The following is a 24,044-nucleotide window of genomic DNA, read 5'->3' as shown; positions in this document are numbered from 1 at the left end:
CAATTTTCCACTCAACCTTGATCTAAATTAATAATTTCATTACATATATTAATTTAGACAATAAAAAATTCATTGCATGCAATTTGGTCATTTTTGACATTTTTCAAAATTGCCCCTAAAGTTTTACTTTTATTCAATTTAGTCTCTAAGCCCAAAACATTCAAATTAACCATTTTTAATACAAAAAAAAGTTATGAATGCTCATGATATTCAAAAAATCCCATTTATGCAATAATTTCATATTAAATCCTTGTACTTTTATTAATTTAACAAATTAGTCCCTAATCGAAAATTCATCAAAATTACGTAACAAAATACTTTTAAATATCAACCAACATCTAAAATTCATCATTTAATAACTAAAATAATATATATTCATCAATGGTAACATTCAAAATTTTTAATAAAATCAAAAACTAAGGTAAGGTTTAGTTGGACCTAATTGTAACAATCTTAAAAATATAAAATTTACTAGAAACGGGCAAGAATGGAACTCACATTAAACAAAAATTGAAGAACCAGCTTAAGCACTCTTCTATTTCTGTTTTGAACCAAAAATTTAAGAAGAAAATGTCTAGAAACTTTCCAATTTCAAATTTGTTTTATTTTAATTTCACCAAAATTACAATTTTGCCATTGAATGGCTTTATTTTATTATTTTTTTCTATTATGCCGCCTCACCATTAAATTTAGGTAAAATTATTATTTAGGTTCTTCTTTATTTATTAATTAAGTCATTTAATCACCTAATTATTATATTTAACAAGTTTTACACCTTTTCAATTTAGTCATTTTTCATTAATTGACTATCGAAATATTAAAATTTTTCAACGAAACTTTAATACCATCTTAGTGACACTCCATAAATATTTATTAAAATATTTATGGCTCGGTTTATAGAAACGAGGTCCCGATACCTCACTTTCTAAAACCACTTGACCTAATCATTATAAAACACAAATTACTAATTCAAAAACCTTTTTAAAACCATATTTGACTCGTAAGTATTAAATAATAATGTAACAGCCCAATTTTCAGTAGTGTTAGAACAGTGATTTGAGATCACTAAATCCGATGAAAAAGTTAGAAAAATTTATTAACTAATAATTATAAGTTAAGCATGATTTTAGAAATATTTTTGAATTAGTGAATTATCGAGTCTCCGTTTTGGTAAAATGAACTCGTAAAATAATTATTAAAAATATTTATAAATTAGTTATATAACCAATTGGATTTTAGTTAAGTGAATTTAGTTAAATTAAAGTTAATTGAGTATTAGGACTAAATTGAATTAAGTGTGAAAGTTAAGTATAAAATAGAAAAAGGTGAAAGGACTAAACTAACAATTAAACCATAAAAAGTGACAAGTGTGTGGTAATTATAAATACATGTGTAATAAATATATGTATACATTTGTAATTTAGTATTATATTATTATTAATTAAATAAAAGAAATAAAAGATAGAAAAAGAGAATAGAAACAGAATAGCAAAACGAAAACAGGGGAGAAAGGAAAGAAAAAGAAAAAGGGAAGGAAAGAAAGAAAATTTGGGATTTCAACGTTCAAGGTTTGATTGGTATGTCAATTTAGTCCATTTTCTTATAATTTTTGAGTTTTTGGAGTTCTAGAACAAAATATGTTATGATTTATGTTGAAATTTTGAAAGATAGTAGATTTTTAGACATGAATTATGTTGAATTAATTGAAGAATTAGGGATTAAATTGATTGAATTTCAAGTTAGAAGTTAGTAAAGGGTTGATTTGTAAAATAAAACATAAGTTTTGAATTAATAGGGACTAAATTGAGAGAATTTCAAAATTAGAGATTTATGGTGAAATTATAGAATTAAATTAGTTTAAAGTGGGAATGGAATGAAAATATGAAATTAGTTTTGAGAATAAAAGTTAGTCTCGATTCAGGGACTAAATTGGAATTTAGGCAAATTGTAACACCTCTAACCCGTATCCATCATCGGATTAGGGTTACGATGCATTACTAAATAAGATACAACTTTCAACATGTCACAAAGCCATACAAGAAAATGTACATTAAAATATTAAGTAAGAATTATGTATTATCACACCGATTCAATAAAAATCCCTGATGTAATTAAAATCCTTACGTTCAGCTGTTCACATCAATGTATATTCACACCTCGCCAATTACCATGTACTCAATTCGACTAACCTATTTAAGCTCATTTAAAAGACAAATATACATCATTATAAAAGACCCAAGCTTGCGCTTGAACTCCTAATGAGCCATTTCCAAATAACCATATTTCAATATCATTACCAGGCTAAGAAATACATGTTCGGTCATTATAACACATTACCTATAACATTTTTATACTTTATTGACATTCATCAATTCGCATACTTATCAATTTAAATATGAACATCAAGCCAAATCATATATTCACATATATTTTAAATCAAACATATTTTAAATGCACCACATGATCTTACGATATTTCTGAATACCTAATTATTACATAGCATAATTAAAATTCAATTAACATGTCAAAACTCATAATTAAATATCACCTTAATATTCAACTCATGTCTCAAGATCTTAATAACTAACTTAAACAAAAAAAATGTCATATACGTACAACTTTAATATTTCATTCGGTTGCAAGCTCAATTCATGCTCCAATTTAATCAATTTCAAATATAAAAATTATACACATCAAATATCCATTTAAAAATCACATAAACTCAACTTAAACAAAATGATCATGGATAACTCATTTTTTTTTTAAAGAAAACAAACTGAACCTGTATAACCAAGTTACACCCAAACATATTATCAATACAACTCAAATCAAATTATCCTACACTTCCAAAATTTATAAACATTCAACTCAATTAATTACCAATTCCATACATTCCACGCATATTATATATATATATTTATATATCATATCATTCACCATATTATCAACAAAACATAGCTACCGTATATTACATATAAATAAGCCATAGCCGAAATTATAAAATTAAACACTTAATCAAGAACCCATAAATCAAAACCAAAACAAATACTAATGATTAAAGACAAGCCATTTTTTTGCATGGCTATATACATACAAGTCCCAAAATCAATTATTTCATCCAGACTATACATGCCATAATCTCAAATTTTAACTTAGTAAAATACCGAAGAAAACAGTCGATAGTGTGATAGGCTTGCTGATGATCCCCGAGCTCATAACACGACTCCAAAATCTATAAAACCGAGGTAAACAAAAACACACATAATAAGCTATTAAAGCTTAGTAAGTCTTAAGCAGAAATTCAAATATATATTTATATATTAATACTTATTCCATCATTAAGTTAAAATAAACCAAAGATCCTAATATTTTGTATCATATATCGCTTTAATAAAATCACATTAAATTTTCATATAAACAAACCATATGGCCAAATACACATAAATATTTAGCAAAGCCAAATATTCAATAAATCATTATGCCAAAATATGTTTATACTCAAATGGTTAACTCATACTCTATATTTCATTTGAAACTATTATCAAATTAAAAATAATCAACTTACCTTAACACAAATTAAGCAAATGGCTAACACATACCTGAATAATTTAGCTTTCTTAATACCTTTATTTGCTTTTACTATTGCTCACATAAGATTTATAGAACATAGAGCCTTGCATAAAACACCGGCATAAAGCCTGCTAGGCACAAAGCCTGATACATTTCACCGGCATCAAGCCTGCTAGGCATTAGGCCTGAAAATCTCAGATACAAAGATGATCTTTCGTATAATTTACAACATTAAAATTCAGTTCAAAGAATTTGTAACCTATATTCGAACCACACACATATGTATGTAAAATTCATACATTAAATTCAGCTCAATAACTTTAAATATATATATTCGAACCGTATGTGCATATATATATATAATTCATAATATTAAGTTCAACTCAAAGAACTTGTATCATACATTCAACTTTATTTATATATTTCATAACTTTAAATTCAACTTAAGAAATTAAATCTTACATTCGAACTACATATCCATGTAAATTCTACTATTAGTTTCATATCATTGAACTTAAAGCATACTTTAGTTAATATACATGTAATTTATACCATTAATATTAACCTCCCAAAATCAATTTCTATGTTCGGCTTTCACATAGAAAAATCATCAAATTTTATTCAATTTATATACTTTTAGTTCCAGCTTACTAAATGTATGATAGATATATTTATATAAATTCCAAATTAATAACATTTAAATTGCTATTAGACTTACCTCGGATATCGACGGACACAGTCGGCTACTCGACTACTTTTGACTTCCCCCGATCCAACTCCGTTTTCTTTGTTTCTCGATCTAAACATATTAAAAATTAACTCTTTTATTCAATAATTCATTTAGTTTAGTCCAAAAACACACAAATGGGTAAATTACCAATTTGCCCATGACATTTCACACTTTTTACAATTTAGTCTCTACTTCAAAAAAATATAAAATTAACAAACTTTCATTGTACCATAGCTTAGCCGAATGTTCAATAAGCTCATGTAAGTCCATGCATGACATATATTTCACATTTTAGTCCCTCAATTTACACTTTTCTTAATTTCGTCCTTAATACACATTTTTATTAAAAATCACTAATTAAAACATGAAAAATCTAACAACATATATTTATTTTCCATCATCTAACAACAAAAACTACAAGCTCTCTTCAATGGCATATCACAAAATACACAACCAATTCAAAAATTCAAGCATGGGCTTTAAAGATAACTTAGCAACGATATCAAAAACGTAAAAATTATCAAAAATCAAAACAAAACTAACCTTGAATTAAGCTTGTAAATTGGCCGAACCTAGCTTATGTGTTTTTTTCTTTTCTTTTTGTTTTCTTTAGTTTCGGTTCTAAGAGGATGAAGAATAATGAATTATATTTTGATATAATTTAACATATATTAACACATTACTAGTTTACTTATTTAACCTTTGTTTATAAAATTTACATACCTTATAATACAAGGTCACTCTTGACCAATACCACCCACTTACTTAATAGTGGGCTAATAACCTATTAAGGACTCCATATTAAAAAGGCACTAGCAATTTAACACTTTACACATTAACTAGCCTTTTTATTTTTTTTACGCGATCAAGTCCTTTTTCTTTAATTAAGCACTCGAACCATAATATTAATTCACGAAACTTTCACACATACAAATTCACACATAATAAACACCAAATAAAATACTCAAATATTTTTTTCAGACTCGGATGTGTGGTCCCGAAACCACTATTCCGATTAGAGCCAAAACCGGGTTGTTACACAAATATTGAGTAAAAATTTAAATATTTAATGTGAGATTGAATGGTGTTGTATTGATAATATTTAATTGTTTTAATTCCGTAGCTAGCGTCGTTCCGGAATTCTTGACTAAAAGGGGAAAAAATATAGTCGACGAGGAATAGCTCGGAATTCTTGGTTTGTATTTCTATAATCCGAATTTAATTATCAATTGTTGTATTTTGATTAAATGTTATAGTAAGTGATTGAGGTGAGAATTATTGTGTTTTACAATTGAAATGGATTGTCTTGATATGTGATGAAATTATATTGGTTGAATTGAATTGGAATATATATATTATGAATATATATATGTGTGTGTGTAAATGTGAATTTGTGCAAATATGATAATTGAATTATTTTTTTATATGTATAAAATTTAATTTTAATGCCCAAGTAGATAGAATTTAGAACTACTGGGATATTAGTGGCATGCCATTAAGGAACTTTAGCGCGCTCTTTAATTATTAGCACATCAGTGCTCTCCAATTATTATCACGTTAGTGCTCTCCGATTATTAGCACGCCAGTGCTCTCTGATTATTAGCACGCCAATGCTCTCTGATTATTAGCACGTCAATGCTCTCCGTTTAGTACTTCAGTGCTCTCTGTATAGCACTTCATTGCTCTCTGTTCATTAGTGCATAATAATGCACCTCTGTATTTGTTCCGTATATCCGACGTGTTCTATAAAATCTGCTTTGGGCTAAGAATAAGAATATGAGATAGTGAATTGAAAGTAGAATGTGAAAAACGATAGTGAATTGAAAATAGAATATGAAATATGTTGTAAATACATGGAATACACGAGTTATATACTCATGAATTGAATGTGGAAAGCTATTATATATAGCAAGTGATGATAATTGAGTATCATATGGTTTTAAATGCTCAATTGTGCTTGACATTTTATTGTACATATTTTATTGTTTTATTTTTAAATATTCAGATTATAGAAATACCACTGAATTTATACTCAGCGTACGGTTTGTTCCTATGCGTAGGTTAAGTTAAAGCCAGATCGTTGAATCAGCATCCAAAGCCGATTTCGAACTAATTGTGGTGGTGAACATTTCTTTTGGTAATGGCATGTACCTAGGATGTCATGTATGTCATTTTACAAAATCATTGTAACAAAATTAATTATGACATTGGTTACTTTATGCATAAATATATGTATGTTATATTGTGATTAAGGAGGAATATGTTTAAGTTGTTATTTAAGTGGATATTAAATAAGGGATGATGAGATTAAATTATGATGTGAATGTTAAATAATTATGTAATGTTTGTATTTGTATCGAAATGTTTGGTAATGCTCCGCAACTCTATTCCGGCGACGGCTACTGGTTAGGGGTGTTACAAATAATATTTATGAACTTACTTAGCGGATTTGATGGCCTCGAACCATTGTTTCCGACACCACTGAAAAATCGGGTTGTTACATGGGTTATAGAAATACAAACCAAAAGCTCGCGTCACTCGTCGTTGTTTCTTGCCTTTCCTTTCCCTTTCAGTGATCCTGCATTGTCTTTACCTAAGAACAATAATCCAGTAATAATATAATATCAAATTCTATCCAAATCACATTAAATTACAAAGTCATACATATTTTATAAATTATTCAATTTAATCCCTAAAACCGATATAGCTATGTCTTTCAAATTTGAGCTTCGATTTTAAACTGATATCAATTACATCCTTCTATAGACCTCTATTATCTATAATTATAGAAATATGGCACCAATTTTGAAATTTATTTCACTTTATAATTTATCATAAAAAATAATATTAATTATTTTTCCTATTAATAAAATTTTAATATAAATATGCAATGCTTATAAATACATTTTCAAAAAAAAAAGAATTATCATTTATTTATATTTTGTTTTAAGTAATATCATAAAATCATATTAACTATTAGCGTCTATTATAAACTCAGTTTTTTCGAGCCTTGGTCGAATTTATCTCAAGCTTGGGCCTTCTTGAGCTCAAGTTTTGTTGGGCTCTGGCTTGAGCTTTTCCGGGAACTAAAACTTTTTCGGATAATTGCGAGCTCTAAAGGAGGCCATCATTTTGCATCAGCATTTGGTTTGTAGTTGGATTGTGTGGCATGGTGAGGAGTGTGTTAATAATCAACATTTCTCTAATAGGTAATAAGCTTCGCTGGTATGGTAGTAGGATTAGAGTACCCTTTGGTTTTCCTACATGCTTGTCTTCCATGGAGCAGGTCTTTTCGCTAAGGTTTCCACTAGCAGATAACTATCTCCGAAACTGCTCTGTCGAATCCATATTACTAACATATTATTTTTCATAAGGTTCCCCGGGACTAGTAACATTATTTTTGTCATAAATTCCATAAATTAAGTTTATTTTATTTTATTTTTTGCATTTAACAAGTAAACAACCGATAGATACGAATTCGAATATTCAAATTCTGCACAGGTGATATTACAACAATCTTACAGAAAATTTTGCAGATAATTAACTCGTGAAAATGATAAATATTTAGGTGATGTTGCCAAGGGCAAATACACCATGAACCTTTCTTCAAGAAGGCCAGTATGAACAAAGGAACAATCCAAAGTTATGTTGCTTCAACTTCTCGTTTTTTATTTATATATCCATTTTCGACACTCATCGATATCTAACACTCACACTCAAATTTCATTAGCCAAGATTCCAAGCTACTAACTCTAATTGCACCTCTCAGCATTTATACTTGGTAAAAGTATGAACAGCAACATGAATTAGAGTACAGGGACAAATTAATCGATAAGAATGATATTATACAAAGGAGACGAATTCAGAAACTTGAACCACGGAAAATGAGTTTGGTAAGACATTCGGACGTAAAATCTGAGGTTTAATTGCTTGATAGCAGAGTCTAATTAATGTGAAATGAACAAAGTGAACAAAATAGATGGACAATCATCGACTACATAAATTCGGCAGAGAAAGCAGAAAAATAACACATTCTATATATTAAATGTGCATGATACAAACCGGATTCTTCGATCAAAAAGTCTTCAACTTCATTTTGTAAACCAGTTCCGTCACTCTTTCATCTACAGAAAATTTTGTGAAAGCATAACTTAGTTTAAAGCTAAGGATTAGTAGATTAGGAGTGAAAGAAACAGTCAATTAACTAAAAGTCGAAAACTACCTGAAAATAATGTTGTCCCCTCTTCAAGCTGTGGATTATAATATGACACAAACACATTTGTTCTGCTTTGGTTCGATTATTGCTTTCTTTTCTGCACATAACCGAAAGATACAAATGTTACTTTATGGAATTGCACAGACTGAAGTTTTCAGACCAAGGAGTATTATTATTGATCTTTATGAAAAACTTCATGTTATAGTTTCCAGAATTGCAAAGATAAAAATTGTACCTTTTTCCACAGGAGGAGGTTGAACAACAACGTGCATAGTCGTTACCCCACCGGGAATATCACAAAGAGGGCTTTGACACTCTCCCAAAGTTTTGTTGTTCTCCAATATTTTTCCAGCACTGATTAACTTGACATCTTTCACTGTCCTCGGACCATTTTCCTTCTCTGCCCGAAGTTAAAAATAGTATAATTCATCAGAATAAATGTCAATAAGTCTGAAATAAAATAAAATATGAGAGAGGTCTCATCATAAACAGGAATAACAAAAGAACATCAAGAGAAATCCAATGCCATTCAATCAGAGACAAAAGTCGAGACTTCCCCTCAACCACAGTCCAAAACTAATACAACCGTTTCTTTTCTTCTGTTCTTTCCCGTGTTCACTAAAAGTAAGCCATTTTCCTTTTATGTGAAATGTACAGTGAAGTAAGAGCTAGATGGCAGAACCTAGTTCAAACAACGTTTTAGTTTAACTGAGTATCTGTAATTTATAATTAAAATGCAGACCAAATACATAAAAAACACAAAGCACCTAAGAGAAAGAATCAAGAGAGTGAGACAGAGGGATGAAGATGAAAGCAGGTCAAACTGATAACAACAATATACTAGCATAAATCTTAAAAAATCATCTAGATCATCTCAGTTTGGAATTCAATTATAAACTGTTCAACACAAGTGCCTCATTCACCACAGTTTGGTAGCCACCATCCAACAGTGCCATGGACGCTTTATAGACCGCACATAGAAGAGGAAAAAGGCATTAGTTTAAGTATTTGAAGTAAAATTATTTACTTTTTCTTTCACGTTAGTTTTACTTTAGGTTCAGTTTATTTTAGGCAATTTTAAATTAGGGTTAAGTTGTTTTATTTCCTTCGAGAAACATATTTTTATTTATGTATAACTAGCCCCTGTTTAAGGACCTATTGGAGAATAAAAACATAAGCAAAATTTCTATCTATATTTCAAGAGATCTAGGTCTCTCTCTAAACAAGTCCTAAAGGTTTCAGTTTCCCTTCAACAAGCTGATTGTTAGTCACCATAGGTCGTTCTAGAAATAGTGATAAAAGAAAGGCAATCGCTCCCAACATGCCCATTAATTGCCCAGTGACTTGATCTTATTCCCTGTTCTCAACAAACAGACACATTTCAAAACGGAAAAAGAAGGCCCTATGATGCAATGAAGTAAACCAAAACTTTTATGGTAAGTTGGTTTAATTTATTATTCTCGCCTACTTCAGATGAATACAAATATCATTTATCCATAAAGCAAAAGATAAGAAACAGCAGTATCTATCACACTCATCAATCGATACAAATTTAACACCTATTCATCTTATACCAGGAGAAGGCATGAACCTGATTTTAAGGTAATCGAGCATTTCTAATCCATTTACCGATCAAAGTATTCCGATACTCTGCTATGGAGGACTGAAATTTTGGTCTTAATAATGATTCTATTTTCTTGCATAGTTTCACATATCTGAAAAGCAAACCAGCAAGGTAGCGATACAAATAAACCACGAAAACATCGAAAAGTAATGTCATGAACATGATCCCATGATTCCCATCCTTCAATTCAAACCAAATGGAACAATAAAACAGTAATAAAAAACAATCATATAGTAAAATAAAGCTGAAAGATAGACTGCATAAATACATTAGCATTCCATCAAACACCTATGGAACTAACCTTTAGGCCATTGAGCAACAACACTTTCCTTCAAAGTTGCAACACTAGTAGCAGCAGGGAAAGTTTTGGGACCGATATCGGATCCATCTGTCAATCGAAACTTGATCTCCAACTGATCTTGTACACTAGCCATCTTCCAAAATCTAAACCCTACCCAATATGGTGTTATCCCCAAATCTATACAAAAATATCAATCTAAATGACTTGCAAATATGCCAAGATTCCTCTGAAGTGGTTGGTTTCCGATATTTACAACAATTAAACACTTCCCAAGAACTCTCAACCGGAAATTTCTGCAGAACTGAAATTAAAAAAGGAAAAAGAAGAAAAAAGAAAAGAAAAATTGAATTACATATGCAGGCGATCTATTTAAGGAAAAAAAGAGCATAAAAAGTTAAAAGTTCAAGGAGTACATAGATTTGAATGATAGTTTCCAAGTAACCCAAATTGGGTAAATCCAAAAAGTAGAAACATCGAATAAGCAAAGATCCATGAATATGAACTATATATAAAAGAAAAGGAAGAGAAAATCCCCAAATTATAGTCTTTAAGATTGCAAAATCAGCTAAAAGATCCAATAATGGGTCACACCAAAACCAAATAAAAGAAGAAGAAGAAGAAGAAGAAGAAGAAGAAGAAAAGAAGTGAAAAACCCTTGATGGGTTATCTTACTTGAGTCCAAAACTAATCTGGGTTGGCTGAAAAAGCCAAGCTTTGAAGAAGAAGATAGATATTAATGGGGCGGCTTTGATATGATTATATATTATTATAATTTATGAAATATCAAATCAACAGAGAGAGGAAGAAGAAGAAATCAAAAGAGAAATAAATCTGAACAGAGAAGGCTGTTTTGGAGTTTTCAAAGTCTTTTAAATCTATGGTCAATGCTCCCATTCTTCCAATCTCCTAAGCTATGGAAATTTACACCTTTTTTTTTTCTTTTTGTCTTTAAAAATAAAAAAAAAGAAAAAAGAGTAAGTAAAATATGACCTTTTTCTCTAATTTTATTACATCAATTTTTTTAACTTGAATCAAAATTAAGGTCCCTTGTTCATATAAAACAACTGATTTAATCAGGGACCTTTCATGTGTCTTTTTGTTATTTGTTTCATTTATTTATCGGTAAAGATAAGATTTCAAATTTTAATGTAAATTTTCCAGTAAAATTTATTTTCAGTCTTCCTCAATTTTAAAATTGAAGAAATCGGTCTCTAAAAAAATTAGATATAAGGATAATGTATATGATTTTGATTAGTATAATAATAAATTTAGTTTTCAAAATTTACATCTTTAATCAATTTGGTCTTAATTTAAAAAATGTATCCCGCAACATTTATGTAAACATGCAAATGTTGATGCTGAATTTGTTAAACATTTTAAAGTTAAAGTGGAAATAATAAATTATATAAATATTGAAAGCTAAATTTATTATTATATTACGTATAATTGAAAGAAATCATGAACCCTGAGATTTCAAAATTACTCTGAGGACTAATTCACTAAAATTAGAAACTGAAAGGTCTTTTTGCCAAAATTTTCCTAATTTTCAGGGAAAATAAAGACACAAGGAATCTTTCACAATATTCTAATTTGGTTTTCTTGTAATCAAATTCCAAAAAATACCAAACCTTTCCACGAACACGAAGTTCTTGATTCTTTGATTCACAAGAGATATTATTACAAAAGGAAAGATGTAACGATGGATTTATTTGACAAATAAATTAAACAAATGAGTAGAGGATCCACAGCCATCTCCATACAGAAGGGAAATGGAAAAAAGAATATTTCTGCAAATCTTTTAAATGTTTTTCGTCAAGTGTACATAACAAATACTGAGATATATTATAATATACCCTAAGAACAGGTCCCCAATTCATGGGAGCTGTAACAAAGCAATCTCCATAATCTATGTTCTAAATTTCAACAAAAATATTTCAAATTCAAGAAAAGAAAAAAATATATGGGGAACTAACAAAAATGAAACCAACAGATTTTTTTTTCTTTTTTTTATATAAAGAAAATGGAAGGAAAAATGAAAGGAACAGTCTGGGTTTGATGTGGGAGCCTTTCCAAATGAACTGCTCAAGCCATTCATTGTCGTCCTACACCGGCGACATCAATGGGGAACACATCTGAGTCTCGTGTATTTTCGCACCTTATTCCGAACACAAGCAATATAAGCCAAGAACCCCCTTGCAGGAAGAGCAATACGTGTATCCTTTTCCCACACAAAAAAAATAAACATTGATCGATTGCTATGTTACAAACTGAAAAAGAAAGAATTTTCAAGGTCGTGCTAGAAATGCAGGTCCTTTCCGGCTAAGCGTTTTTTGAGTGATGACAGTAAATCCAATCCTCAAAATTGTTGCCCTCTTTGGCCCAATTTTTCACCCCCCTCCCCCCCCCTTACCTTTCTGAAATAGATCTTGATATAATTTTCAGGCTGCAATAAAACACTCAGACTTGGTAGTGTCTCTTCTGAGTCTATTATATCTTCCCTTCTAACTCCTCTAACCCCGTTAACTACAATTCCAAAATGTGGCAGTTCCTAACAAAATCATTGGAGTAGTTTACATACTTGGTCCAAAATGGCCGAAGATGCTCGAAGCCAATCTGCAGCCATGGTTTCGATTGGCCGTTGTAATGAATAACTGCAGCTCTTTTCGCTTTCTCGATATTGGTCTTAGACTGGTAGCCCAAGCCAAGCATATGCCATGATGGGTCAATCGGATGAATGTGGCCTTTAAATGCAATTAAAGCAGGTGGCAGAGTTCCAAGCTTCCACATTGTTAGGTTCGACTTCAGGTTCTGCCACAAAGAAACCAATAATCAAAGTAAATGAGTGAAATAAACTCTTTTTGCCAACCAAAATAATAATAATAATAATAATAATAATAATAATTCCGACCAAAATGGGATTTCTTGTACAGAAATACTGCCCTTGCACAAAATATAGAAAAAATGAAGCCCATCCCAATATAAGATCAGTAAACGTAAAGGAAGGGTGACAGTGATGATATTCAATTTCGAACAAACATACGGTAAAATTAAGCAAACAGTCAGGAACGTGAGTTGCCAATAAGTTACCTCTTTCAGCCAATAATGATATGTTTCTCTTATATTCGTCTTTCTCCAAGTGCGGAGATCAAATATATTCATCCCATAAGCCCATGCACATTCATCAGGATCCAAATGCTTAGCTATAAGGGGATGGGAAAAATTGAAGTAGTTTCTGAAATGTTTGGACATCACCCACTCATCCTCACCTTTACAAGTTTCAACAGCTCCATTAACCTTTCCCCATAAGTCAATCTCCCAAAGAGGAGATAAATCACGCTGAATTACAATGTCGTCGTCTAGAAAGACCACTTTGTCAAGGTTTGGAAAAAGCTGATCAAAAACCCACAATCAGAAAGCATATTTTGGGAGGAAAGACAGTGTGTGTAAAAGAAATTACCTCTGGTAAATATATCCGAAGATGGTTGAGTAAAGATATGTACTTTGGACTTCTAGCCTGCAATTTCGAAGCGAATGTTCGAGGAGTAGTATTGGAGAGATTTGCCCCGGCAAGATGATTGCCATGATAATAATTTCGAATGCCATGATGGTTCTCTACAGCTTCAAGCACGGGAACATTCTCTCTTGTTAACCAATCAAACTGGTGAACCCCTTTCACTTCAACTATTGCAGGGGATACAGGGTTTAGTGCGAACCAGGCGTGCATACCAGCATATGTCTTCTTATCTGTGATGATATGGAAGACGATCTTTTCAGGTCTCAGAGATGACTGAACAGCAGAATTGACAACTACCGATGCAGCCAATATGTTGTCCGTTGACAGGACGAAGTGGTGGTAAGAGTTGTTGGAAAGCACAGGGAGGAGCTCAGGAGAAGGCAGTTGTCTGCGTGCATGAGCATTGGAAGAATATTCATCAGTTAAACGCAGAGAAAGACAGTACAAGCCTTTCGGAATGGAACTTGCAGCAAAGTGTTTGTTCATCAGCTCAGAAAATTTAGATTCCCTAATTTCTCTTTCGAGTTTCTCCATCTGCACAGAAAAGCCAAATTAAATAGGAAGTTCACCAAACTTTGCAAATTTTGAGAAAACTAGAATTCATACCGACTGTATATGGATATTTGTATTTCTGATCACTTCCTTACATTTATCAAGATGCAAATATACCCAAAAAAGTAAATAAGAAATTTCATTAAAAAAGAAACAAAATTAGAGTCGGAGCTACAACAGATAAAAAATAAAATATAAGCCAGTAGCAGGTACGAAAAAGACATCTTGGCACAAAGATGATCAACTTATTCTAGGCACAATGCAGCCTGATATATTCTTCGAAAAACTTGAAATCTTATACAGCCCCAGCCTTTAGTTTTCCTAAGGCCACCAGCATGAGGCTTTAATGTCACTAGCACTAAAACTTATCCATATCCAACAGGATGATTTTAGTGCAGTTGAAGCCTTGCAAACAGATCATGCATGCATAATGTCAACCAGACTGCACTTCATATATCCATTGAAGGCCAGGAATAGGTTAGTACCTAGTATCAGTTAAGCAAAAGATAAGCATTCTACAGACGTGAAATGATTAATGTCCCTAGCTTTCACCAATTTTGCTCAAAGAAGCTAGACTCTTTAGGTTTCTTCTTCCCTATAATTATTAACATCACCACAAATAATCGTATAAAGATGCTATGGACATTCACAAACTTCAAGAATTTTGCTTTTGTTCCTTCTCGGTTGCAACTTATAGAACTTGTCGTGCTCATGAATTATATAAATAATATTGAACCAAAGTAGAAATTCAAAGATCGTGCTTGAAACAACTACATTCTTTTGGCTTCAATAATTGATTTGATCTCTTCCCAAAAAACTTGGGTTTAAGGCTTCATTAAAAAGACAAAATGGAGAGAAAAAGGAGACAAGGGGAAGAGAATGAGGGAGGGTAAGATAATAGATCTAAACAGATCATATTATAGACATTAACAAATTAACAACTTGGAAATTTGACACTCCTAATAGCATTTCTGTCTCTGAATTTTGATTGCATCCAAGTTATGTACCAAAAAAAGAAGTTATCTCCAAGTCCATTATAACAGCAAAAGTTGGCAAACACGAGCATGCTTTTCATAGACAAACTGAAGAGCTTGTTTGTAACGCTTTAGACGTCCAAAAACTAAAACTTGATAACCATATGATTATGTGTCATCTAGAAGCTGAAGCCCGTAATCTTCTTTAGTTCATTTTTCAGAGTGTCAGTGGTGATCCCGTTTGTTCTCGAAGCCCAAAATACCCAAAATGCAAAATACCATCTGAGTTATGCCCACTTCCATAATATACAGCCAAAGGTCAATGAAACCGCACAATTAAAACAAGCATTTAACCTAGGAACTTCTAGGTCTAAATCTAATATAGTAGTGAGAAGAAAATGTTTCAAAACCTATTCAAAAATCAACCCAAGGGGTCTAATATATTAATTATGTAATGAAATGAATTAAATATCAACCTTCAATCATGTTAACAAAAAAAAAAAAGAAGCAATAAAGTAAATTAAAAAGTAATGTAACATGATTGTACCATTGCTCTTAACATGAGAGCGAAGGTCTTTGCATCATATTGATTATTCTTCATTTTAGAAACAAGTTGATTAAATGAATCTGGAAGCTTTATACCATCTGGGATTTCCTCGGCGTTTACTTGATTGATGATCTTATAAAAGTCCTTAACTAGTCTCTGCTGCACCATCATCATAAAAGACCAACTCAATTTAAAAATCATAAATAAATTGTTGACCACAAGAAAAATAGGAAAATTGGTTCCAGAATGGAGAGAAAGGATATTTACCCCTGAATCATCAACTCTACCAAGAAGCCTCGGTCCTAACCGCCTACCTAAACAATCTGGGAATGGTAGAACAAATAATAAAAGTCATGGACCTGATGACAGCATTATGAAACAATAAAAGAATATACCAATCTAGTTACCTAACTTGGAATGCAACATGAAGAACAGACCTAGTTCATAACTTAATGTAGTCAAATTTATCGATACAAACGTTGAAATGTACCAGAAGAATAAATGAACATGATCAAGAACTACGATTACACGCAATAAATCTCAAGCATCAATTAAGAATTTGGGTTTACTGGTTCCATTCGATTCCCATGGTATTTCCATCAGGAAAGTAAGTGCTCAAAACCATTAGATTACATGCATAAATAAACTTTTGAAAACAGAAAGATCTGGTTCCAAGTTGTGCAATTCCACATCAGAAAGTGGAAATTTTTTTATGTAAACAGAGACGAGGAGCAACAAAAAATTTATCTAGCTAGTTCAATTAATTTGACAACCTAAGCATTTATTGCTTAAAAATTGAACTGCAGTAACGAGATTCAGATTCAACCAGCAACATTAGGTCAAAGAAACAAATTGACAAATCCATTTTTTGTTATCCTTGGATCTTATACAACTGCAAATAACTTTTTCAATTCCAGCAAGATGAACAGAATTTACCATCAACACGCATTACAAAGAGATTTAGGTAGCAAACCAATCATGCCACATTACAACCACAAATCCAAGTCCATCTATAATGCAAAACAAGCCGTATTAACCAATGAACTCAGTCCTGAAACCAAATCAGATCAACAGGAATCTAAAAAAACGGAGCATCATCACATCAACCAAATGAAATAAAATCAAAAGTACCTCCCACAGCAAATCAAATGCATGACCAAATCAGAATCAGGAGAAACTAAGGTTCCAAGAAAAAAAAAAAAGGGAAGTATATAAAGGAAACGAACATCATATGAAGATAATAAAATAACCAAATATTATCCAATTAGCTCCATCAACACCCAAATCAGATTATGATAAATCCAAATATTATCCAATGCCTCATAATATCAATCAAAATCAAATGCATAACCAAATAAACATGAACAGAGTCCGAATCAGGATAACTAAGATTTCAAGAAAAGACTAACAGATAAACAAAACTAACATCAAATGTCAATAACTACAGAAAACCTACATCAAATCAGCTGCCACCCGCATATAGAAAATAACCTCACATCAAATCCAATAAAGATCTATCAGAAAACAATAAAAAGAGAACAAAAAAATCATAAAAAATTAAAGAGTGCATACCAAATGAGGAACACTTGTTGACACCTTCAAGGGTAACAATAGCAGTAAGAATGAAGACGAAAGGCAATAAGAAAGCGAGGATTAGAATGGTATGGAAAAGGGTCCTATATGAAATGTGTCTAGCTGCCACCTTGATCTTCATCAAGTCAATAAACCCATTGTTGCTTGATATCGTTAAACTTCTCATGCTAGGCGAGACGTGAAGCTGCATCCTTGTCTATGCAGCCCCACCACACCTAAACAACTCCACTGTCCCCCAAAACACGCCACCCTTGTTCTTGTTATCAAATCCCGCTCCTCCACAATATCCCTCGCTGCTCGGATCTGCACCCAATCCCACTCCCACCACCATCAGATCCAACGCCTTCCTCTTCTTTCCCTGATTCAATCTTTAATTTCTTGATCTGGGTTTCCTTCTTTGTTTTTCAGTTGGTCCTTTTTACAAAGACCTTCACTGCATTGAATTTTTTAACACCCACAAAAATTTTGGGTTTTTTTTTCCTCTTGATTTTCCCCCTTTTCTTGATTTTTTTTTAAATCAAAGCATTAAACTTGGGGTTGTTTGAGATCTGGGTAATGGTCATTGAAGCTCTCACATAGATCAAGAAAAAAAATAGAAGGGAAAAAAAAAAAAGAGGAAAACAATGGGAACCTGGGTCCTTTTTGTTTTAAATTGTGTTGAAAAAATGGGGTTTTTTTTCTCTTTCTTTTTCTGTTCTAATCAAGCTCTCTCATTGGTGCCGGTGGATCAGCTCATCTAATTTACTTTCTTCTTTTATAAATATATTAATTTAATTATAATTTTTAAAGACATGAGAATAATTAACAAAAAGAAAAACAATAAAAATGATAACTTTGATTTTGATGAGTCAATAACGTGTGGGCTTAGAGAGAGAGACGAAGGTGGGAGATTTTGACCTTTGAGAGAGAGATAGGGAGAGGAAGCAAACCAAGGCTAAGCAAAGGGATGATCTTTAAACCTATATTTAGATGTTTTTTCCTAAGTTTATGGGCAAGCATTTACTTTATTTGTGGATGTTATCTTCTTAATTTCACGTCAACAAAAATAAACTTTTTGAGTTTTTTTTAATCTCTTCATAATTATAAAAATAGTATTTCCTTTTCGTAATATTTATATTTTTAAACTTTAAGTAGGGAGATTTATATTAAGTTTAGTCTAGATTTAATTATAACATTTTATATACATTTAATTATAACATTTTATTTACACTTATATTAAAAATAGATTTAATAGTTAAAAATATTCATAGTCTCTCCTCAACCCATAAACATCCTCGTACGTTAAGAACAATACTCATACCAATAGAATCAGGCTCAATGGATTTTTGTTTTTGATCATATCTCACAAATTAAACTATAAAATATCAATATGAAAAGTGAAAAATAACAAAAAAAAAAACTAACCTTTGTTGGATATTTTTAACTTTTGTGAATGTGACTCAAATGATTGCGGAAGTGAAAAGTTTGTAATAAGTTGTAGAATTTTACCAATTTTGATGAAAGAAAAATATTATATTAATGTTTCTTTTTATACCCTTTTTTACTATTGAATCATGTCATACCTTCTTCTTCTTCTTTTATTTATTCATAAGAGGTTTATTTTTCTAAAAATCAAAATCTAGCTAAAATTTAAATTAAACATTTAAAAAAATTGATATATATATAAATATTAATATAAAATTATATATTTTTAAAATAGTTAAGTGGATTTTTGGACAGAGTCGAGCAAGGATCAAATTGTAATTCAACTTCATCCAATTTTTAAACATTTTTAATTAATATATATAATATAATTTTACACATTATTAATATATTAACAATCATATTTTATACTCCATTCATGTAGATAATGCACGTCAGGTTTAGTATAAATTAATTTTTTTTAGTAGTTTTATGAACTGTTAAATATATATAATATATATAGACAACATTTTAGATTAATATGATAGAGATATCGGATCGACTCAAAAATTAACATGCATAACAAATACAAATATATTGATAAATTCAATAATTGAATTATTAAAATAATATAAATTTTATATCTAATCTTTATGCCATTGCTTAAAGTAATAAATATGTCTTTATCATGGTATAAGTTTGGTATAAAAACATCGTAATAATCTTGGCCATAATATTTGTTCGGATTGGTCCATTATTTGTCATGAACTAAATTATGATTTATGATAAATAATGACAGATGTTTTGGTTGTTAAATGTTGAATGTAATAATAATAATTATTAATAATTAATAATAATAAAAGAAAATTGAGAAAAATAATTAGATGAATAAGGAAAGTGATATATATGATGAGAAATTATCTCATTTAATAGTATAAAAATGGAAGTTTTAGACACTACAAGCAAGAGTCATTGACAAATGTCTTTTAGAAATATAATAAAATATGAAAAAGTAAATGTTTAAAATAAGAGACATATGCCAATTTTTTAAATCCGCTTATGGAATAATAAATAAATATTTAATATATTACCCTTTTTTTTTTAATGACTGATGTATCAAAAACAAGATTTTATCTAATCTTTAATGTCTTAGTTATCATCTGGACCTAATAATATTAAAACATGACAACAAAAATATAAAAATATAAATGTTTTAAATTTTATAAAAGTAAAATCTGTTCATGGGCTAGGTTATTCATCCGAGCTTGAAGGTCTGTTTGAAATTTGGGAAGGTTTGGACAAAAATATTAGGCTTGAAAATTAGATTTGGGCAAAAAAAATAGATTTGTTTAAAATATAAGTTAGGCTCAAGATTGAACATTCAAAACCCAAACGGCTTTTAAATTTGTAATGTTTTATGTTATGTTATTTTTTATATATTATGTAATTTACAATACATAAAAATCAAATATATAATAATATATATAATCTACTATAATGTAAACATTAAAAATGTTAAGATAATTAAATATAAAATTTTAATGAATAAAAAATATATAAAATCATTAAATATTAAATTAAAAATAAAATGGGTGGATCTAAAATGAATTTGAGTTAACATTTTATAAATATGGATGGATTTGGACAAAACTTTAAACTCATATTTCAAATCGGACCGAACTTAAATAATCATAAAATATATTAATATTATACCTAAACTCAACCCACGTACCCTTCTGTCCATTATTGAACAAAACATATAATGCAAAGCCCCCAACATTGCTTTAGGTTTGAATTTGACAAGAAAATAAAGCTAAAAAGTCGTAAACTGGGTTTAAGATCACTTTAAGGCATTTGAATTATCAAACACTTAATCGAAAAGAAAGCTCCAAAACAGAGTAAGAAAGTAGAGATGGTGGGGCATGTGGAGACACATAAACATTGTAGGGTCAATTCCTCACATAAAAATAAAATAAAATAATCTATATTTTTAAAAGTATTATATAATTAAAAAATTAATCAAAAAAATTTGAAAATGAATTATTTTATAAAACCTTAAAAATATGGAAATCTCTATCCATTACTAAATCGTAAAAATATTTTTTAATTTTTTTAATTTTTTATATTTCACACATATTCTTTAGAATTTTTACAATATAATTAATCAATCTTTCGATCCTTTTATGTGAATCTCCCTAATTTGATAACAATTCTTTTTCTTCTTATTCTTTTCGAGATTTATTGATTAATCTCTAAAAAGTTAGAATTGCGGCTAACCTTAGAAAGTTAGGATTGTTTTTTTCTTGTGATAGATTGGGATTTTTTTTTATTATGTAAGATTTAGTTTTGTATTTATTGAAGAGTTTGGGATATTGATTTTGTACGAGATCTTTAATATCTTGACTAAGTAGTAATTTTTAGAGGTTGTTTAATACAAATCATTGAAAAAATTAGGACTGATTGTATTTATACTCTTGAATTTCTTGAATATAGATTAGAAATTTAACATTTTTGTTCAGAAATAGTTGTTGCTAGTGTGATTATTGAGGATCTTGTATTTGAAAATTAACACATTGCATCCTCGTAACATATTACTAAATGTTGGCTTCATGAAAACTTGGGTTTAAAGCTTAGTTTTATTTATTCTAAATGTTTAATAGGAATGAAAAAATATTTTATAAGAAAGTCTAAAAGTGGAGTAGAATATTTTCTAAAAGAAATGTTTAGATTTATTTGCTCTAAATGTTAGCTTACGTTGATTTTGTAAGTTGATATAACAAGTTGGGAAAGATTTTTTTTTTTTTTGCAATGAAAATTATGAAATATCATTTGAGTAATTGAATTGAAGATAAATGGATGAAAAATTGTTCGATTACATATGTTGAAAAAGATATTTTTAACTACATTGACAAAGAGATGATAATTCAACGATTTTAACATATCAAAAAAACATCGTGGACAATTAAAAATGAAATACACATTATTCAAATTTATTTGATGTACATTTCTTTTAGTTATTATTTTTAATAGTTTTGTAATAGTTTTACATTTAACCAAATACATTGATTTATCTACGAGTAATATTATGCATTAGTTTATATGGCTTCTATAAATTTTTTAATTTTTAAAAATAGTTGGCCCCACAATCTAAATTCCCCCGCTACGACCAAGTTTAGAGTTTGTAGTTACCTAATCAACAACACTTCATTAACTTTCAACCAACAAAAAGAAAAAAAGCATGTGGAATAGCTTAAAGAACATGGAATATCATGTTTAATCCCATAAGAACGATATCAATCAAGTTGAGTTGAGATGAGTGATTAGGCTATGTCAATCAAACTTAAAATAATACATGATCATCCATAATCCTTAACTAAGAAGCATGTTGCTTGAACCTTGGTAGCAGTTGCGGGGACAAGGTTGAAGACCCCAATGATCAAACAACCAACATGGTCACAACAGAAAACACAAGTGCCAAACATACCAGAGGCAAGGTAAAAGAAAGCACTAAGAATTGAAACCAATAGCTTTTGCCATTGAGCTAGAGATCATACAACTAGAGAGGAACCCGTAACTATATCCGCAAGGTCATCAAGGTAAATGAAATCATGAAGCAAGTGATTCCACATCGAGACCAGGTCAATATCAAATCCTCAAAAACAAGACAACTTCAAGCCTTCCAGAAAGTCTAGTAAATAATATTGATAAGACTTTTTAATAGAAAAATCCAAAAGAAAGGGAAAAAGTCACAATATAGTTCTTACAAGATTTGAAACCTAGGAATCCTTTCCCTCGAGATTTATAGTTGAACCTTGATGCTCCCCTTATAGCCCTAACAAAAAGATAGAAAACGAGAACATTTTTGATAAATTCCATTTCCTCGCCACATCTCATGCAAATATTTTCTTTAGTAGCCATTTCATTTTGGCATTCTCTTCATAGAAAGTTTTTAATCTTTGGAACCATATGAATCCCTTAAATGTTTCCATCTATTATAGGAAAATGTGCTGTTATGACCGGAACCACTTAAAGTTGGAGAAGGGAGGAAGCAAGAAGAAAGCAAATGGTATTCGGATTGAGTATTGTAGGATCTATCTCTTGAAGAAATGCTAAATAATTTTATCACGTATCTCAAGAGAATCAATTGGTATTTTTTTCTATGGCTTTGTGCTCATTATGGTTGAACCATAAGTGCAATAGTGTTGGAACATTGGTATGCCCTGTGGCACCACGGAAAAAAAAAAAAACCTCCAACAATCACAATCTATGGAGCTATGTACGAGGAATGAACCCGATTGAAAAAAATTAAAAAAAATACCTTAAAACAATTTGAAAAGAAAGCAACATTAGTATGGATTTGAAATCACCATCAATACGAAAAACCTCAGCTACAACAAAAATGTCTTAACCTCTATGTGATCCATCCGGTAGAAGAATGATCATAACACTTTTCAAACTTTTCAGAGAGAAAACACGAAAACTTTTTACTAATTAAAATGATATTTCAAGCAAACCAATAATTGAGATAACCTCTTCCTTTTATTCAAAATCTCATATTGAATAAAATCTTTCCACAGAGAAATTTAAAAGATCTTCCATAAAAATGTGATATCCTTACCATAAGGTTACCTGTAACACCCCCAACTCGTATCCGTAGCCGGAACTGGGTTACAGAGCATTATCGGAGTTTACAGATCAAACAGACAGAAATCTCAAACATTTTATATCATCAAAACAAATCATCAAAGCATAATTTTAATCCAAATTATAAACTCTCCAAAATAGATCTTATAACTTTATTTACAATCAAACCACAAAATAACTAATATTTAGACACTCTAGGTACATACCGACACAAAGAAATAAGCATCACCATATTTGAGTTCGGGATCGTTGTTAGATGTTGAATCAGCGATCAAACTTAAGTACTTAACCTGCGTATGGAAAACAAAACCGTACGCTGAGTAAAAACTCAGTGGTATTTCTATAATCTGAATTTTTTTAAAAAAATAAAACAATAAA

General features: G+C 30.3%; 2 protein-coding genes and 2 long non-coding RNA genes across 7 annotated transcripts; all 4 read right to left on the bottom strand.

Moving 5' to 3' along the window:
- Positions 1 to 2,968: 2,968 nt before the first annotated feature.
- Positions 2,969 to 4,905, bottom strand: LOC107934342 (uncharacterized). The gene is made up of 3 exons (XR_005912401.1): positions 4,844 to 4,905; positions 3,625 to 4,369; positions 2,969 to 3,232 (listed from the first exon to the last, which is right to left on the bottom strand). It is a non-coding gene; the product is annotated as an uncharacterized lncRNA (long non-coding RNA).
- Positions 4,906 to 8,216: 3,311 nt separating this feature from the next.
- On the bottom strand, positions 8,217 to 11,392 carry LOC107934320 (membrane-anchored ubiquitin-fold protein 1). Of its 3 annotated transcripts, none has more exons than XM_016866724.2 (5): positions 11,114 to 11,392; positions 10,442 to 10,742; positions 8,752 to 8,916; positions 8,523 to 8,613; positions 8,217 to 8,424 (listed from the first exon to the last, which is right to left on the bottom strand). In XM_016866724.2, exons 2-4 carry the CDS (start codon positions 10,572 to 10,574, stop codon positions 8,558 to 8,560), a joined length of 354 nt encoding a protein of 117 aa, XP_016722213.1. In that variant the 5' UTR covers positions 10,575 to 10,742; positions 11,114 to 11,392; the 3' UTR covers positions 8,217 to 8,424; positions 8,523 to 8,557. The 3 variants fall into 3 exon arrangements, with proteins under 3 accessions (XP_016722213.1, XP_040947790.1, XP_040947791.1); XM_041091856.1 differs by having other exon boundaries at positions 10,855 to 11,340; XM_041091857.1 differs by lacking the exon at positions 11,114 to 11,392 and having other exon boundaries at positions 10,442 to 10,833.
- Positions 11,393 to 12,211: 819 nt separating this feature from the next.
- On the bottom strand, positions 12,212 to 18,551 carry LOC107934336 (probable galacturonosyltransferase 13). 2 transcript variants are annotated; one of them, XM_041091853.1, is made up of 6 exons: positions 17,601 to 18,551; positions 16,296 to 16,351; positions 16,029 to 16,187; positions 13,899 to 14,489; positions 13,529 to 13,831; positions 12,212 to 13,249 (listed from the first exon to the last, which is right to left on the bottom strand). In XM_041091853.1, the coding sequence occupies exons 1-6, from the start codon at positions 17,809 to 17,811 to the stop codon at positions 12,965 to 12,967; spliced, it is 1,605 nt and encodes a 534-aa protein (XP_040947787.1). In that variant the 5' UTR covers positions 17,812 to 18,551; the 3' UTR covers positions 12,212 to 12,964. The 2 variants fall into 2 exon arrangements, with proteins under 2 accessions (XP_040947787.1, XP_040947788.1); XM_041091854.1 differs by having other exon boundaries at positions 16,029 to 16,184; positions 17,601 to 18,508.
- Positions 18,552 to 22,315: 3,764 nt separating this feature from the next.
- Positions 22,316 to 22,967, bottom strand: LOC121216289 (uncharacterized). The gene is made up of 2 exons (XR_005912400.1): positions 22,787 to 22,967; positions 22,316 to 22,710 (listed from the first exon to the last, which is right to left on the bottom strand). It is a non-coding gene; the product is annotated as an uncharacterized lncRNA (long non-coding RNA).
- Between the last annotated feature and the right edge of the window lie 1,077 nt (positions 22,968 to 24,044).

Source organism: Gossypium hirsutum, chromosome D04 (assembly GCF_007990345.1).
Source record: "Gossypium hirsutum isolate 1008001.06 chromosome D04, Gossypium_hirsutum_v2.1, whole genome shotgun sequence".
Classification (NCBI taxonomy): domain Eukaryota; kingdom Viridiplantae; phylum Streptophyta; class Magnoliopsida; order Malvales; family Malvaceae; genus Gossypium; species Gossypium hirsutum.
The sequence above is the reverse complement of the archived record's forward strand: the minus strand, read 5'-3'. Positions and strand labels throughout refer to the sequence as shown.

What these genes read in the sequence shown, in the direction of transcription:
- LOC107934320 (XM_016866724.2), bottom strand. Translation starts at nt 10,574, where the DNA reads ATGGCTAGTGTACAAGATCAGTTGGAGATCAAGTTTCGATTGACAGAT. An exon ending in TGTTGCTCAATGGCCTAAAG is followed by an intron (nt 8,917 to 10,441) that starts GTTAGTTCCATA and finishes AACTTCGGGCAG; the next exon opens with AGAAGGAAAATGGTCCGAGG. An exon ending in ACCTCCTCCTGTGGAAAAAG is followed by an intron (nt 8,614 to 8,751) that starts GTACAATTTTTA and finishes GGTTATGTGCAG; the next exon opens with AAAAGAAAGCAATAATCGAA.
- LOC107934336 (XM_041091853.1), bottom strand. Translation starts at nt 17,811, where the DNA reads ATGCAGCTTCACGTCTCGCCTAGCATGAGAAGTTTAACGATATCAAGC. An exon ending in GTAGAGTTGATGATTCAGGG is followed by an intron (nt 16,188 to 16,295) that starts GTAAATATCCTT and finishes ATGATGGTGCAG; the next exon opens with CAGAGACTAGTTAAGGACTT. An exon ending in CTCTCATGTTAAGAGCAATG is followed by an intron (nt 14,490 to 16,028) that starts GTACAATCATGT and finishes TTTTCTGTGCAG; the next exon opens with ATGGAGAAACTCGAAAGAGA.